Source organism: Festucalex cinctus, chromosome 1 (genome assembly GCF_051991245.1).
Source record: "Festucalex cinctus isolate MCC-2025b chromosome 1, RoL_Fcin_1.0, whole genome shotgun sequence".
Lineage (NCBI taxonomy): Eukaryota > Metazoa > Chordata > Actinopteri > Syngnathiformes > Syngnathidae > Festucalex > Festucalex cinctus.
In genome coordinates, this window is record NC_135411.1 from 40,318,067 (window position 1) to 40,335,009 (window position 16,943).

Consider the following 16,943-nt stretch of genomic DNA (forward strand, 5'->3'; position numbering starts at 1 on the left):
ATAAAGCTGAACCTTATAAATTCCCGCCCTCATAATACACTAGGACGCAGATTATCAAGATATTAATTTATTAGATGTCAAGTTGTGTCCTTCCTCTATCAGAGTCAGGAAGCGAGTCCAATTCTGCTCGCTAATCGAATAAAGATGTGGGCTCGTTTTGAGAGGCTGCTATGGCTTGTGGAAAAATCCAAACATAAGTGAGGCAAACTCGGGAATCAAGACGCTACTAGTGCAAGTTGTGGTGGCTTTTCTTGAAGTCTTCACAGTAAGTCCCACGGTGCCTCTCCCAAAATAAAGGAGCAAGGCACACAAACAACACACCGTTCACTGTTATGTATCTCACTGCGCTCCCTTGAGCCGTCAGCATCTAAACAGCTCTGATGGGGGGAAAACTGGGAATTTACCCAGCGAAACAAGAACAATTACATGTTAGACTGTCCTGAATAATTCATAGGCTGATGTTTTGTGGTATGCCGCGTTTTTGATAGAAGCCGGGCAATCCCTCAGAAACAACTGTGCTACATCTGAGGGCTTGGGGGGGGGTTAACAAGACTCCACAGGACTGCAGTCATCTGGGTCAGAAGCTGAATGTAGCTACACAGCGCCACACTGTGGTGAAAGCAGAGCAAAACGACAGCTTGGTCTTTTTTTCACCCCCATTTTATTTCACATTTATAGCAATACAGTATTAAAAAGGTACACAATGACATTTGCCTGTAATTTGGAGCCAGCAAATATAAAATAGCATCGTGCACAGTTTGACTTGACTGTAACAGGCATCACGTGCAACAGTAGTGCAAATAAGCAGTATACCAATGACAGCATCTAAGCCATAATGTAAAAAGAAAATATACAAGATCCTTGCAGCTGCCTGATCTTCAACTCATTCACATCTATGTGAACAGAGAGCGACTTTTACAGCTTCAGGTTACTTTGAAATAACTTAATACAATATATACCAATGTCTTCTTGGCTTTGACTCTCAATTTAGAATTCTTAAAAAAAAAAAAAAATACACACGACTCTTTGTGAAGTCTGTTGACAAACTGCAACATGCTCTCTATTTGAGAAGGGAATGACTCAGTGATTGTCAGCTGCTCTCCAACTTGTGCAACATTCTCGATTGGCAAACTTGAAGGCACTCAATTTCGAGACCACTTTGAAGTGGAGGAGCCTGTAAAACAAGCCTCGTACAAGAACGAACAAACGAGCAGAGAGGCCACTGTGGCATCCTGGGAGGGGGTACATGAATCTCTCAGTCCAGTCAAAATCAAATGTTTGGCTTGACGAAGCATTTGGATGAGCTAAAATACCAGATTCAAGTACATGCAAAAATCCCAGCCGTCTCCGTACATAAACACACACGTGGCTCTTTCCCCACAGCAAACAAGGGTCTCCACCAAGCCCCGTTCACTCCATCAGTGATCCGTCCCAATCCCGACAGTCGAGACCCTCTCGTCTCTCGAGTAGTGCTCATCTTCACTCCGGATCCGCAGCTCAGACGTTGATCTTCTTGAGCTGCTCGTATGTGAGGAAGAACTGGACGTGGAGTAAAGGAAGGAGGCGAGTCTTTTTCTACTTTGGCACAAAGCCCGACTTTTGTCACTGCTTCTGAAATCTCGTTACAGCTTTAGGCCTGTCTGTCTTATTTGGTGACGCTTAGCGTTCTTGAGTGAAACATTGACATTTACACAAAGGATTTTAAAGAGCTTAGCAACTGTTTCCTTCTCTTTGCCCACCGTACTGTATTTTGCTGCTTGATTCAAGCAGTGAGGTGCTGAGGCAGTAGTCCAACATTGTTTATGTAACAGTCTGATAATTGAATGTGACCACATGGCTAGGAACTAGCGTAAACTGCTGGACAAAAAAAAAAAAAAGAAAAAGGAAAAAAAAGAGCACTAAGTGAAGATGTAAACTGCTATGCTATGCTAGACTAGACTACCTCCTGGTAGCCAAGGCGAGCATAGCAGAAGGAGCAGCACAATGAAATGAATTGCAGTATAAAATCATGATGCAGTGTTTCATTCTACATTATTGATAAAGTACAGTATTATAGAGTACTGGCTGGAATGGATTCATGCCATTTTCATTATTAAATTATTAAATTTTGTTTTGGAAAAAAGAACAACTTGTGGTCGAGCTTCGAGGTCTGACTGCACATAAAATATTTTTCCAGACAATTTCTCCAGCTCCAAAAGACATTGCATCACATACACAGCGTGCGAGTGCAGCACTAATGAGATGTTTAAAGGATACGATGATGTTCCATGGGCCCAGACGAAGCCAGTTGGGGAAGAAGCCCTTGTAGAGAGCCATGAAACCCTCCGAGCGCCACGTCTGAAAAAAACAGGTTTAACACACACTTGGGCTTGTTATCGCTTCATCATTATTCAACAGTCCTCTGGGTGCTTTTAGCAGGCAAATTGGTGTCACAAAGGTTTGAATTAAATATTTAACATTGCTGAAAGATATTTATCCTCAATCGGCACCAGAGTGAAATAAAAGTTAGGCTCAAAAGAGACACAGAATATACTGTACCTCTATCATTAATAGTAGTCAAGTTTCCATCCCAATTGTTTCAATTTTTTTTTAACGAATTTACTGAAAATACACAAAACAGACATGGGACTTATCCCCATTTCCATCTGTTCTTCTTTTGCGAGACGGGACTGTGCCGCTGTAGGCGGCGATATACACCTAATTTAAAAGAAGAAGACCAGAAAATGATCGCGCCATGCGATGTCATACGAGTTTGCTTTTGTAATTCTTGATAAACCGTAGCGCTTCTTTGCTATTTTCCATCTAAAATAGCATTAATATTTGCTTCTTTAATTAATTCCAAAAAGATTTCGGTTTCGTCGTCCCCCCCAAACATACATGACTCGTATCATCTGCCATTGTTTTGTGACTACAAACGTACGTGTGACGTAATATATCTGGTCAAAACTTGAGACGTGTATCCGGTCTTGCCAGCGGTTATTCGCAAAACCTGTTTCGGAAGTGTTTCCATAGCCAAAATTCGGCATTTCCCTTTTTTCGATACGCTTCAAAATCCACCCCCTCTAAAGCGTAAAAACTTTTTTTGTGAATTTGGGGCCCTTTTTCGAATTTCTGGCGTTTCCATTCAGTTTTATTTTCGCATTTCTTGAAAATTCGAATAGAAATCGGCGGATGGAAACCCGACTATTGAGTGAACTCTAAAATGTGCACTTGCCTGATTTCAAGCTATAGACCCTTCCAGCTGATGTCACTGTTTAGCCCCTGCTCCACCTCCTGGAGGGCAAGCCTCCCATAACAAATGAATGTAAAGAGTTTGATTTTCGGCGAGCATTTTCATTATAAGGTGGGAAATATGTCAAGGGTCACAAAAAAACGACCCAAGTAGGACACTACATTACCAAGACTCTTTGAAACAAGTCGTTTGGAGCCTCTAGCTACAAAAACAACGGAGTTTGTTGGGGGCAAAGTGGAAGTGGAAGCTTAAGGTATGTTGTTTTTGGTTGAAACAATACATCGATCACTACTTTCATGGTGTAAATTGTCATTCATTAAATCGTTTGTGCCCGGATATACTCGTCTTGCTGTATATCGAAGTCTTCAAGCTATCTTAGCTTGCTAGCTGCTAACATACAGACCACACGTTCACAACACATTCCTCAGCACGGATCAAGCCCGAGTTAAAGTGTTAATTGTGATAATCGTGTTAAATCGTTAACTTCTTGTTCAAAATTACTTGAATACTTATGTATAAAAAAGAAAGAAAAAAAAAAGAAAAAAAAGTATGAATGATTGTTTCACTAAAGATATTAATACGGCACATTCATCAAGTCTGCCTCGAATATATAGTCAGAGGTTAATGTTCTGACCCACTGTATATGAAAAAGAGAAAAACTACCTGATATAAAATGATCTGAGCATATCCTCGTACTTTTTGTAGGTGTGAAGCAGTTGCGTCGTAGATTCACGCTAGCCACCGTGCTCGTCTTTCACTCCTCACTGTCTTCCGCCTGGTTTAGAATCACTGCCAGCAGCCGAAAGAGTGATCTCATCTCTCTTTGAGCCATTAGAGCATCCGTTGGCCGCACACAAGTTCACGATAGCATTGGTCCCCGATTTATCAACAGTTCGAGCTGTTTTCTAGGTGACACTGATTTTTTTCTAAATTCACTCGCATTGACGCCCTGCCCTCCACCGCAAGGGGTGCACTTAAATGTGACGTCACACTAGAAGGGTCTATTGCATTCTTTTGCCACATAGCAAATGCCTCTCAATTGAGATTTTCTGGATTTGAATCTCAGGTGTGTTAAATTCTTCCCGCGCTTGTATTCCCACCCCCATCCTGAGGTACTCCAGCTTCCTCCCATACTACAAAAACAATCACGTCAGGTTTTACGGAAGACTCGAAATTGCCCATAGGTAGGACCGGTTGTCTATTTGTGCCATGCAATTGACCGAGGACCAGCTGGGAAAGCCTCCAGCTAGCCAATGACCCTCATGAGGACAAATGTAATCAACAATGGATAGTTTGATAGCTTTTTGAGCCAGATATCCTCGTAGAAACCACATTCTAGCAAGCCTCCAGTTGGTGTTGACTTAATCTGTCCAGCTTTCACTTCACGTAGTTGCCCTACGTTGCAGCCCTCACGTACTGTAAACACACTCAGACAGCATAATGCTCTGAGAATGTCACACACAGGAGGGGATTTACAGCAAATACCAAAAGGTTCAGAAGTCATTCAGCTTCTGTGCAGTATATGGTGTTTGCAAATTTTGTTATAATTCAGCGTTCTTACATGAGGTATTCAAATCATTCTTTCTAATAGGGTTCCTACACGACATTAGAAATGTCCAAAGTCCATACTTTTCCCAACCCTCATTTCCAGACTTCTTTGTAAAACATTCAAATAATTTGTGACGTTTGCATAAATGGATGTGATCATTCTGATTGATTATATGCGATTATGTGGCATAGTAATCGCATACGTCAGGGTTAATGCCCGATGAGGTATTCATGGATGACGCGGAGGCGTGAACCCACATGCAAGTCCTCTAATTGTACACCTTGAGGGCATTTACCCACTTAGCAAGCATATGCCATTGTCACTTGCCACAAATATAATCATGAAACTACCAATTCATAATTTTTGTAGTGAAAATGGAAAGTTTTCCTCAAACAATTTTTTCCCCCCTGCAACAGATGAGGGCTTGCTTGACACCACAAATTTATTCCAATCCCACAACTTCCTAAGGGAATGAAAGCATATTCATTACTCCAGTAAATAGATTTTATAGTTATAAAATGTTAAATCAAAATCACAGGTATGACAATAAAATCATTTTTTTATTATTACACGTATATTCAGTATAGTTGTCAGGCTGCCAACACTGTACTGTCAGTCATTCGTGGCTGGACAGCGGCCTAAAATTGTGGCAGGGTATCATTTGAAACAACGTTGGTCAAGTGTTTAGTTCGTATTTGTCCATTTTTCTTCCGTGTCAGGAAGTGTCTCCACATTTTAATTGCCTATTCTGTTCTCTTTGTGTTGATTTCATCCGTCTCATCTGTTGAGTTGATTTCAATCTTAAGGAGTTAATCCATTGTGCCGCTTCTGTCTCTTCATCATGTTTCCTTCGATTCCTCAGCAGCATTCCAATCATCACAGATGTTGTAATCACTCATTATTGTTTTAAATTTGCTCATTTTTGTTCTCAGAGTACTACACGTGTACTTGTCAGAAAATCTGCCTGTCAGGGTACAATTGCTTGCATAATCTAAAGGTGCTGTGCATAAAGATCAATCTATAAATCAATTTTCATCATCTTAAAATTGTGTTGTTTATGAGAATAGAGCTGATGTAAGTCTTGGGAACATGAATATATTTACATACAATAGTTTCCATATTTTTCACACCTGGATTTTTTTTTTTTTAATGAAATCAAATTCCATTATTTTTCATACTAGCGTAGGAACCCTTCTATAAAAAAAGTTTTGAAATTTGTATCTTTTATAAAATGCCAAGCTCCTTTATTGAATTAATTTGATCAGTTAGAGCTATACTAAAAAATGTCAACGCAAAACTTATGCTTTTGTCCTTTTTTGTTATACGTACACAAAATGCTTACCAGTATTTCTCTCAAATATTGTTCACAAATCTGTCCAACTCCATGTTAGCGAGCACCTCACAAGTGTAGAATGTCAAGATTCTGATTAGACAACATCATTACAGCACAGGTGTGCTTTACGCTGGCCACAAGAAAAGTTCACTCTAAAATGTGTACTGTAGTTTTATTACACAGCACATTGTCACAAGTTTTGAGGAAGCATGTACTGAACTGGCAATTGGTATGGTGTTGAAATATCCAAAGGAGCTTTTTTCTCTTCAATTTAATTTTCTTGTTTCTACCACAAACCGTCGCCAAAGGTGTTTCACAAAATTTGGCAGAACAGAAATTACATCCAACCAATTAGCATTTTCACATCCAAGATCATCCATTACTGTGCCAAACATCCCAGACCATCACTTCATATTACAGCAAGATAACACACTGTCCAATGTTTCAAGGGCCTGCACAACATTCCTTTAAGTTGAAAACATTTGCGTTCTTGAATGGCCAGCATACTCACTGGACATGTCACCCATTCAGCATGAGATAAAAAAAAAAAAAAACAATGCGAAAATGCAGGACCCTCTCGATAAAGTACAACTAGACGTTTGAGTGGCCTTTTTCATTTTAAGTGTTACACCTGCTCAATAATCATGCTAGTTAATCAGCATCTTGATATGCTACTACACCTGTGAGGTAGAAATAGACCTTTTGTGTACAAAGAAAGCCTTTTTGGAAAAAAGGGTAAGAAAAACAGAAGTTGAGTGCAGACAGACTGACCTGCAGTACACACTCGAGTGTCCCCTGGTACAAAGCTCCTCCTTTCTGATTCATCATACGCGTCCGAACCACGTCCACCGGGTTGGAGGCCAACGCCCCAGCCAGGCCACATACGAAGCTGGACCTGCATGCCACAAAACCCAACATGTCAAAAGTATCATTTTGCTACCACTTCAACACATGCAGCTAAATTTCTACTTCAGCAAGTGTACTTCATGACACAAAGTATGGAGATGTTCTCGCCCCATATATTAACAGAATAATTGAGTGTGATGCCGGATCAAAGTGTGTGTTCTTGTCCATCCAAAAGGTTTTCGATGGTGTTGGAGTCAGGGCTTTCACTTTCTTACCCGCCAATCTCACCCAAGCACTTCTTTATGCATTTTGTCTCGTGAACTGAGGCACAGTCATGCCGGAACAGACACAGCCTTGCCCAAACGGTTCCCGCCAAGACGGAAGCATGGACTTGTCCAAAATGACTCGTTAAGATTCAGAGTCAGACAAGAGCATACATTTCACTCAGATTATTGCCCATTAAATATATTACAATATAACACATACAAGAATAATATTATAACTATTAACTACAGTGTTTCCCTCACTATTTGTGGGTAGGTTTATATTAATTAGCTAAATATGCCACAAGATGGCGACAAAGCCACTTTTCAATTGGGCTGGGCTTTGGCCTGAACATACAATAAAAAACAAATGCACAAGTGTTTCAAGTGGATAGGTAAAGAAAAATCTGAAAATATATGAATAGCAAATATGTAGGGGAACACTAAGTCAACACAAAATGTTTCATGAGAATAATATGCTGAATGTAGTCCCACTAGACTAAACACGATATTGTGATTGCTATTGCGTTTGTGGAATATTAATTAAGCCGCTATATCCACCTGTTTTTATCCATCTCAGGCGGCAGCCATTTTGTCACTTGCGACAAATGACAACACAGATCCTCAGGGCTCACGTAATGACAAATCACGGCTCAGCTTCACATGACCAAACTTAGAAAACAGGTGAGCCATGATTGGTTGTTAACTGAGACCTGAGCAACTATGATGTCATTTTCAGACGACAGCAAGTGACAAAATGGCCACCCCCTGAGATGGATGAAAACGGGTTGATTTTGCTGCTTAATCCGAATTCCAGACACACAATATTCAAAAGAATGCCATGTTTAGACTAGTGGGGGCGCATACAACACAACAAATTGTTGTAAAGAAAATGTTTGGGTTAACTTCACAATCACATTGAGTTATAAAGAAAAATGTTCAAATAGTTTGCTACATGACAGGACCTAGAAGCCAAGTAAAATATATTCAATCATCAAAGGCAAAGTAAATGTTTCCTCTCCCTTTATGTGTAAAGCTTAACTGCACCCAATTGCAATTTTCTCCAACCAAATAGCCCAATAGCGACACAGCGTGTACTGGTCTAACTAGAATGTTGTGCAATGAAGAGTGGAAATGCTGCTCTGTTGACTAAGACCATCAAATAAGAAGCGGAGTTAGGTTACAGCACTTTAAGCAGGCATAACAGCCTGGAGACAGACAGACGCACGTCTGCTCTTTATCTTGGTGCACCTTTCAAGAACTCAAGTACGGTAGCTGTGCTTTCCAATTTCCTGTCTGCGATCAAATCAAGAGTAAGATGGAGGCATACTTTGGTTTTGGATCCATTCCCAACTCACAAGAAATGTGTGTACACATTGTCGCCCATGTGACCAGACAGAATCAGATGCTTTTTGGTGATGTCATAGACAGGTAGCTCCACTCCCACCACAATGGCTGCTCGCTGAGCAGTTAGAGAGACACCCTGACAGACAAAAGAGAGGCAACACTGAATATCTAAGTGCACAGTTGTTGATGATGATGATGACCACAACTCTAAAAACATTTACAGCTATTCCAAAAATCATTTAAAATTTGTGGCTTTTCTACCTCCGGTTACATATATATGAAATTAAAAGAACATCGGGAGACCAGGGCTAGTTGTATCACGGGTAAGTTGTCACGTTGCAATTTTCTTCTCCACCAGAGGGCGCAACAAAAAAGTGGAATACTAGTTTTCTTCGTATAAATGGTCAGGGGTTGTGTGCTGTCTGAGAAGAGAATAGCACATTGTGAGCTGAGATGAGTGTCAGTTATCGGTTTTGCACAACCCAAAGTAATTTTTTTCACCTTCATATATTTTGAAACAGGTGTCGTACATAGACAAATTCTAGCAGCAAATCATGTGGACTCAGAGGAGAGATTCAGGCATCTTGTCATGCCTCAGTCACTGCTCTGTTTTAAGCTAACATTGAACTAGAGCAAGTTTTAGCCAACATGGTCGTTGTCTCAGTCATTTTGGGGTTTGTTGTCACATATGCAAAGAATGGGCCAATGGAAAATGCACCTCTGTTAACTCTGTTTACGTATGCCAGAATTATTCTTCAGATGATGAGTCTGAAGAATGAGGAATTTAGTTTGATAGGTTTTGTTTCATTGATAAAAATGGATTTTGCAGTTGTTGGAACTATAGTACCACATGTCAGGACTGGTCATAATGAACCATCCCTCCATCCATTAACTATAATACTTTAATTTTTTAAATTAAATTTAATCTCGAATTTCCAGTTCAAGGGAAGCAAAACAGACATTTGAGGCCGAGAGCTATGACTTACATGCCAGCAGTTCCTAAGGGCATTAATTTATTTCATATTTTTGTTAAATTTTGATCAATGACTATAGTAAATTGTCAAGATCAATGATAAACAATTTCTCTGGCTGTAAAAGCAAGCAACCTAAACAAAACAGGACAGCAAGGATAATTTTGTCCTTGTTTTATTAGTTGCAAAATCCAACGTGACATCTTACCCCATACAGTGTGACAACTTACCCATTGGTGGGGCAACATATCACATGTTCACTCCCTCTAATTGATGGCTTATAACTCTGCACCAACACAAAGTACGAAAATGACATGAATACAAAAAATATACCCAAGACTTTGGTCTTTCATCTGGTATACGTTTTGTTTATATATGATGTACCGATTCCAAGAAATATATCAAAGTATAAAAAGTGATACAACTAGCCCTGGTCTCCCCTACTTTTCATGTATTTTTTAAGTTTTTTTTTTGTCAAAAAGTAACTTAAGTATTCAGTCATGTAGCTATTTGCTCCAACTTAAGAGCTTACTGGACGCCACATAACATAAAAGTGAAGAATCTTTCCAAACAAAACAATTTCAAGTTGTACCTTCCAAAGTCCCCTGGTCCCTTCCTGTTGATAGATGTTGATGAAGTTGCACATCATACTTCCTTGGATCACCCTTCCTTGGGCTTGCATGCGGATCTGAGAGGAACATGCAAAAACTTTGGGATTACACAGCAGAAGTCTGGTTGACTGGTGAAAAAAGGCTTAGAGTAAAATAATGTAAAGCCTTTTTTTGCCGCCATTACACTGACTTGGTTATATTTGCTGAAAATTAGGCTGATGGCAGCAACTTGATTGAGATTGGATTTTCACACAGTAGCACTCAAGCATGCTCAGACAATTATAATGCAGATTTTTAAGTTCTATATTGGTTGTAACAGCACATCTCCACCATGCGGAAAAACTGGCCTGATTAAGAGTTAGAAGAAATGCTGTATTGTGTGTTCAAGTGGTTTTTAAAGGGATACTTCACTCATTGAGCCATTTTCAGCAGTAAAAAAAGTGAATATTTTGTTCAGATTGAATTTGATAACTTCATTATTTTTCCTTGTACACTTAATACCTTTTAAAACTAATTTTTCCACGTGCTGAGGAAGTAGGTAACGACCAATCATGTCTCACCTGTTTTCTGGGTTTGGTCAGCAAACTGACCTGACTGATTAGTCATTAACTACTTCCTCAGCACAGGTGATGTCATCTTCAGTCGACAGGAAGTGGAAGCAAATATTTTTAAAAGGTAATAATTGCACATGAAAAATAATGTTATCAAAATATGGTAACTTTTTACTGCTGAAAATTGCTCAATGAGTCAAGTATCCCTTTAACCTTTAACACCTATGCCAGGTTTCATTAGCCCACCTATGGGGTTTCGCATTATATATTAGCATTGAGCTAGCATACTTTGGGAGAGGAAATTCTAGGGTTTGGTAAAACACTTTCTTGTTTCGATACATCATGTTTATTTCCGTTTGTGTGACAATTTTACATGAAGAGGAAGAGGATGATTTAGTTTATCAAGCAGGGAACAGGCAGGTAAAATTAAGTTTTACAGGCAAAAAGCATAGAAGTTGGATGGGTGATATCTTTTTGTCTGCCTCGAGTCTTTTTATTGGAAACGATCTCTAGCTTGAGCTTGACTTGCTTTCTCTCGCTGTTGTTTACATACTTGCCTCCTGTCAGCCTCATGACCACTTGGCTCGACATGCTGCGATTAAAAACTGTGCTCCAAAGCTGTTGCCTTGTATAATCGACATATCTGTTTACCCGTGATAAAGGCATTCTGTGGTGGGTCTAGAGAGTGTACACTAATCATACTCATGCACCCATATTATTTACAGAACACTAAATTAAGCCTCAGAGGCCTCAGTCTATTAATAAGCCGCCAGTGAGGGCTTGGTGGGGCGACACCCGTTACAGCACCGGAATTGTGTCACACATGGGGTACTTTGTAAGGCACACTTACACAATCTAACCCAAGGCAAGAGGCACATCCACAAATGCATATATAGTTTGTGTGTGTGTGCAAACACAGCTTGAAGTGGAATATGTTCACATTTTGTTTTTGCTACTTTTGATCTCACAATGGATTGCATTTTTTTTTAAGTCAGGTTTGAGGAACCTGATTTATGAAGTGCCCACTTGGAAGAGCAGCTACACAAATCATGAGAATGCCGATAGGGATTGTGTTCATCTTTAAACAAATGTGTTTTCAATTATATTTGAAAAAGTATGTTTTGATACAGCTCCTGTGTTGTTTAACACTGGATTATGCAGGCATACCTAAACTTTTTGGCTGAGCCTGTTTCATAATGAAATTTATTAAATTCATTACGAGAGGAAATTCAACTGCTTGGTAGCAACTGGTTGCCATTTTACTGGTTGCCCCCCCCCACATAACAATTCAATCTCAATTTGAGCTTTAGCTACCTTGAGCACATCAGTTGGGTTGGCAATGGAGGAAGAGATTACTCCAGCAAGAATGCCACACACCACATTAGTCAGCATTGTCTCATCTGAATGGAAGAAAGAAAGCACATTGACTTAATGCAGTGTTTCTCAATTCAATTCCGGTCCTCAGGCCCCCCTAGCCAGTCCGTTTTCCATGTCTCCCAATTCCCAATGCAGCTGATTCCAATGACAGCTAATCAGCTAGCTCTGGAGAAGCCTGATAACGATCCTCACCTGCGTTGCAATTGGGAGACATGGAAAACAGGCTGGCTAGGGGGGCCTGAGGACCGGAATTGAGAAACCCTGACTTAATGTCAGGAGCGGCACATGGCAGTTCTCAGCAAATCCTTCTCCTTCAACAATACTGTAAGCATGTTTATAAATCGAGTGTGTACATGACAGACAGAAAGTGCACCTCACCCTCAGGCCTTTCCACCAGTAATCTCTTGAAGCTCTGGTATGTGCCAATTTTAATGGTCCCGTAGGATGCCTGGCGCAGCATGGCAGGAGCTATTCTGTAAAAGTCACATTTACACGTAAATGGTGGACTCACATGATTCTCTTACTGATACATGACCAAAACGGATTTGACATTTGTATGGTTAATCAGAGATGCAAACGGGGAGGGAAAGAGGATGTGCTCAGGGAAGTGCACATCAAGGAGGAAGTAATAACGTTACAAGAAACATCACACAGAGGGTACAACTGAAAGATGGAAGAAGGGGAAAACGAACACAAACAAATAAATATTTACCCCGAATACAGTGCACGGACGCCCTCCTCGCGTGCTATCCTGACGATGGCGTGCAACATGCCTCGGTACCGGATCTCTCGGTATTTACTGTCGCCCACTTGACCCTGAACCTGAAGTCGCGTTTTGGCGAGGTCGATGGGGAATGTACCTGGAACACAGAGCGCGTCGTAGGTTCTTGTTAGCTTGTCCAAACATCACCGAACCGGTGTGCCGGTGAACCCCGCATCTGGGCCTCCGCGCCGCGCGGCTTTCTTCACACGTCACTCACCACATTCCGCCGTCACGGAAGCCAGTCCCCCGAAAACAAAAGGCTTCCAATTGACGCCGGACATCTTTTCCGACTCTCGGTTGAACATTCGCCGTGGACAGGGTAGGATATGTGAAGCTACAAACGAACGGGGGGTGGTGGTTGAAATTAAGTTTGGTGGATTCTGCAGCGTGCTACGCCTCTTCTCCAGCTTCAGATCTGCCTGCTGCTGCTAGTGTGCTCGAGGAACGAGAGCTCGCCTATCGCCCCCTGCTGGCTACTACGGCAGAGAGTGTCTCCTCCCACTGGCGTTGCTAAGCAACCTTTTATTTTTTATTTTTTATTCTTTTGGTCGGGTGAAGACCTTGTGGGAAATAAATGGTAGTCGCGGATCTATCAAAACGCTTCCGTACAAAAGTACTCTCAAACTCTGAACTGTACTTAACTGTAAAATACTTGTGTGGGGAAAAAACTGGAGTATTGATTTGATTCATTGCTTTATTAAAAGTAAAGAAGTACATAATTATATGAATTTTTATTGTCAATTATATAAAATACATGTTTTGTTTACATACACGCATTTCATAAGGAAGGAACATATCAGTCATTTGTCTAAATTCTGGACAGAGGATTACTTGTTCGAAAGTGGTCAAAAAGTATCTGTTTGATTCTCAAACTAGAAAGATGAGCAGGTTTATGCCACCTCTAATATTTATGATGTGCTAAGCTTGAAACACAGAGACTAGTAGACCGCTTTGACTTTATTTCTGTCTGTTAGTTTTTTTTTCTGTATTACCCTAAGATGCAAAGATGAAGACGAGAGAAATTTTTAGATACAGTGATAAATACGGGACATGAGACAAAGTAGCTGTCACAAACAACTACAATCTCTTCACATTTCCAACATCTCTCACCACCTAACTGTGTGTGAAGACAAGTGGAAATATGACCAAGACTGTTTTAATTGGAATTGGGGTTTGTATTTCAGAAGTTATCTTTGTGCCGTACACAAATGTCAGAGGTCAGAGACTATCTGGGACTCAGAAGTAAATTGCTGCCATTTTTCATACTGACAAGATGCCTATAAGAACACCCGGTCCCCATAGTTGACCTCCTCTCTCCTATTCCAGAGATGCTCTTTCTGCCTCCCCCACCCAACTCCAAACCTATGGACAGTTACCTTCCTCTTCCATCCTACTGTACCCAGGGCTGTGAGTGTCATGCAGTGTCTGCAACCCTTTGTCCATGCACCGCTCAGCGAGGTCCTGATACTTGTGACTTTCCTCTCAAAAGCCTCCTCACATCCATCTTCCCACAGGATCACCAGTTTGATCAGGTTGATGTTCCAGCCTGGCCTCCAGACCACAAGACCACATCCGGCCTCAGTGATGTTTATGAAACCTGGGGGGGTGTAGTCTCCTTCCCAGGTCTACAATCATCCATCAGGATTGTGCAGCTTGGAGGAGGCTCTTTCTGGACTTCTTGAACAGTATTGTACTACCAAGATATCAGGCAGTGCACAGAAAAGCTCGTCATGTTGCCATCTGTAACATTGCTGTCTGAGAGCTGTCTTGCATCCTGCGATTATGTATGAAAGTTTCTCTCCCTGCACATTGCCTCCCTACACAATTGGACCTTCTCTACTCCCTATCTGTGGAGGTATTTTCTGTCTCTTGTACTGTCTTCGAAATGTTGCATTTGTCAGTCATAGATACATTGTACAATTTCCGTTGGCTTTTAATTGGGATTTCCTCAAATGTTGCAGATGGAGCTTGCTGGTCATATTCACTTCTAACTGACTTCTGGTCACCATGCTTTTTGATTTCCTTGGTTTAAACTTCATCGAAGCTTATGTTGCCATGTCATCAAGTGTCTTCAGGATCCATCTTTCTTACACATAAGTTGGAATTAGCTCGGACCTTCCTGGGTGGAGTTTGCATGTTCTCCCCGTGCCTGCGTGGGTCTTCTCCGGGTACTCCGGTCTCCTCCCACATTCCAAAGACATGCATGGCAGGTTAATTGGGCGCTCCGAATTGTCCCTAGGTGTGCGTGTGAGTGTGGATGGTTGTACGTCTCTGTGTGCCCTGCGATTGGCTGGCTACCAGTCCAGGGTGTACCCTGCCTACTGCCCAGAGCCAGCTGAGATAGGCACCAGCACCCCCCGCGACCCTTGTGAGGAATAAGCGGTCAAGAAAATGGATGGATGGATGGATGGAAGTTGGAATTATTATGGTTGTCCATAAAACCTCTTATTGAAGGTTTCCAGGTGCAGGGCTCCATTGATGACTCTGGATTTCTGTCCTGTAGCTGTTAGCAGGTTCATTCCCCTGACAAACTGGATGAGGAAGCTGCTGCCATCTGTTACAATCCACTTTTTCAAGGTTCTGCCACCGAGTTCTGAAATGGGCAGTTCTGAACCGTAGTCTGAATAATCTAAATGTATATGTGTATTGGATGGAATCATTTGTACGTGAGGTATAAAAATCTATGCTTGAGTCCTTTTCTTGGTCAGACACCCAACATACTGTCACTATGTTGGTTGGCTGTCCTCTTTATAAATATATTAATATAGGATAGTTCTGACTGTATATTTTTCACGTGTTAAAGAAGAAAATGTATTTTCAAATCCAAAGTTAATTTACTAGACATGAAGAGTTCATTTTAAAAAAAAAAGTAGAAGAAGAGGAAGAGTTTTGGATTAATCGTCACATTTTCTATGGGAAGCAGGGATTGTAATTGTATATTTTAGCCACTAGAGAGCAATAACACACAACAGACCGACTACATCCCATGGCCGTTTAAAAATAAATAAATAAATAAATAAAAATACCAGATAGTGACCTTATGAGGTTGACACTTATCTCTATTTGTCTGGCTTAATGACTATACGGCAGAGGTTATGATTTTGTGTTGCTTGACAGAATGTGTCAAATCCTTATCGACATAGATTTTTGTAGAAAATATATTGGCACTGTTAATACCACAATTCCATCTTATCTGTTTCTCATCACATTCATCCTCCCACTTTTCGCCTCTGGGAAGAAAAGTTTCCATTTTCATGACTAGGAGGCGTTAGTTTACTGCATATTTATGAATATCATATGCTTGTTGTTTTGTTTGATTAATGGGTCTGCAATGGGTCAGTAACCTCAGCATTGCCATCAGTACATTATTAATGACCAAGGAGAACCAGGAGGTTTGTGTATCACTGTGCAAATCAATGTGACTGGGTGTGTGCCATGAGCATGGACGACTACATCACACCACATCGACAAAACAGAAAGAGATGGATGGAAATATAGCAGATTTATCTGAAGTAATAAGCAGGGGGAGGTAAAGTGCTCCTGAAATTGCCCACATTTAATGTGACAATTTGTCAACAGCAGCCTGAGAACACACCTGTGATCAGGAGGGGATATGTCTGTGTTTGCAGCAAAATAAAGTGAGGATTCCGTTGTTTTTAGCTGTTGGAACAGAAGCCTGCTCTGCTCTCTCTCCTGTGGCTTAGCTTTGAGACACAAAGCAGATTATAGGGAATATTACTTTTATAGTCACCAAAGAGAGCCATCCATCGGAGCGTTATCATTATGTCGTACGCATATTGCTACACCCTGTGCATTATTATTATGAATTGTGTTCGCTAAAGCATTGTTTGTGCACAACTGTAATTGCCACGAGAGTTTAGTAAATATCTGTGTAGTGACAGTGTCCTCTGTTCATGCACAGTGGATAAAAAAAGCCTACACACCCCTGTTCGAATGGGAGATTTTTGTGATGTAAAAACAATAAAAAAATAAGTCAAAATGAACTGAAATAATGTGGTTGCACAAGTGCGCACCCTCTTATAATATGACGTGGCTATGTTCAGGATTACATTGGATACAATACAAATACAATAATAACC

General features: G+C 40.8%; 1 protein-coding gene across 1 annotated transcript; it reads right to left on the reverse strand.

Annotated features, from left to right (window-relative positions):
* Positions 1–642: 642 nt before the first annotated feature.
* Positions 643–13,332, reverse strand: LOC144028234 (kidney mitochondrial carrier protein 1-like). The gene is made up of 9 exons (XM_077535629.1): positions 13,061–13,332; positions 12,793–12,940; positions 12,459–12,553; positions 12,018–12,103; positions 10,134–10,229; positions 8,582–8,706; positions 6,886–7,009; positions 2,257–2,337; positions 643–1,539 (listed from the first exon to the last, which is right to left on the reverse strand). The coding sequence occupies exons 1-9, from the start codon at positions 13,146–13,148 to the stop codon at positions 1,498–1,500; spliced, it is 885 nt and encodes a 294-aa protein (XP_077391755.1). The 5' UTR covers positions 13,149–13,332; the 3' UTR covers positions 643–1,497.
* Between the last annotated feature and the right edge of the window lie 3,611 nt (positions 13,333–16,943).

What these genes read in the sequence shown, in the direction of transcription:
- LOC144028234 (XM_077535629.1), bottom strand. Translation starts at nt 13,148, where the DNA reads ATGTTCAACCGAGAGTCGGAAAAGATGTCCGGCGTCAATTGGAAGCCT. An exon ending in ACTGGTGGAAAGGCCTGAGG is followed by an intron (nt 12,104 to 12,458) that starts GTGAGGTGCACT and finishes TCTTCCATTCAG; the next exon opens with ATGAGACAATGCTGACTAAT. An exon ending in ACCCAACTGATGTGCTCAAG is followed by an intron (nt 10,230 to 12,017) that starts GTAGCTAAAGCT and finishes TGTTCCTCTCAG; the next exon opens with ATCCGCATGCAAGCCCAAGG.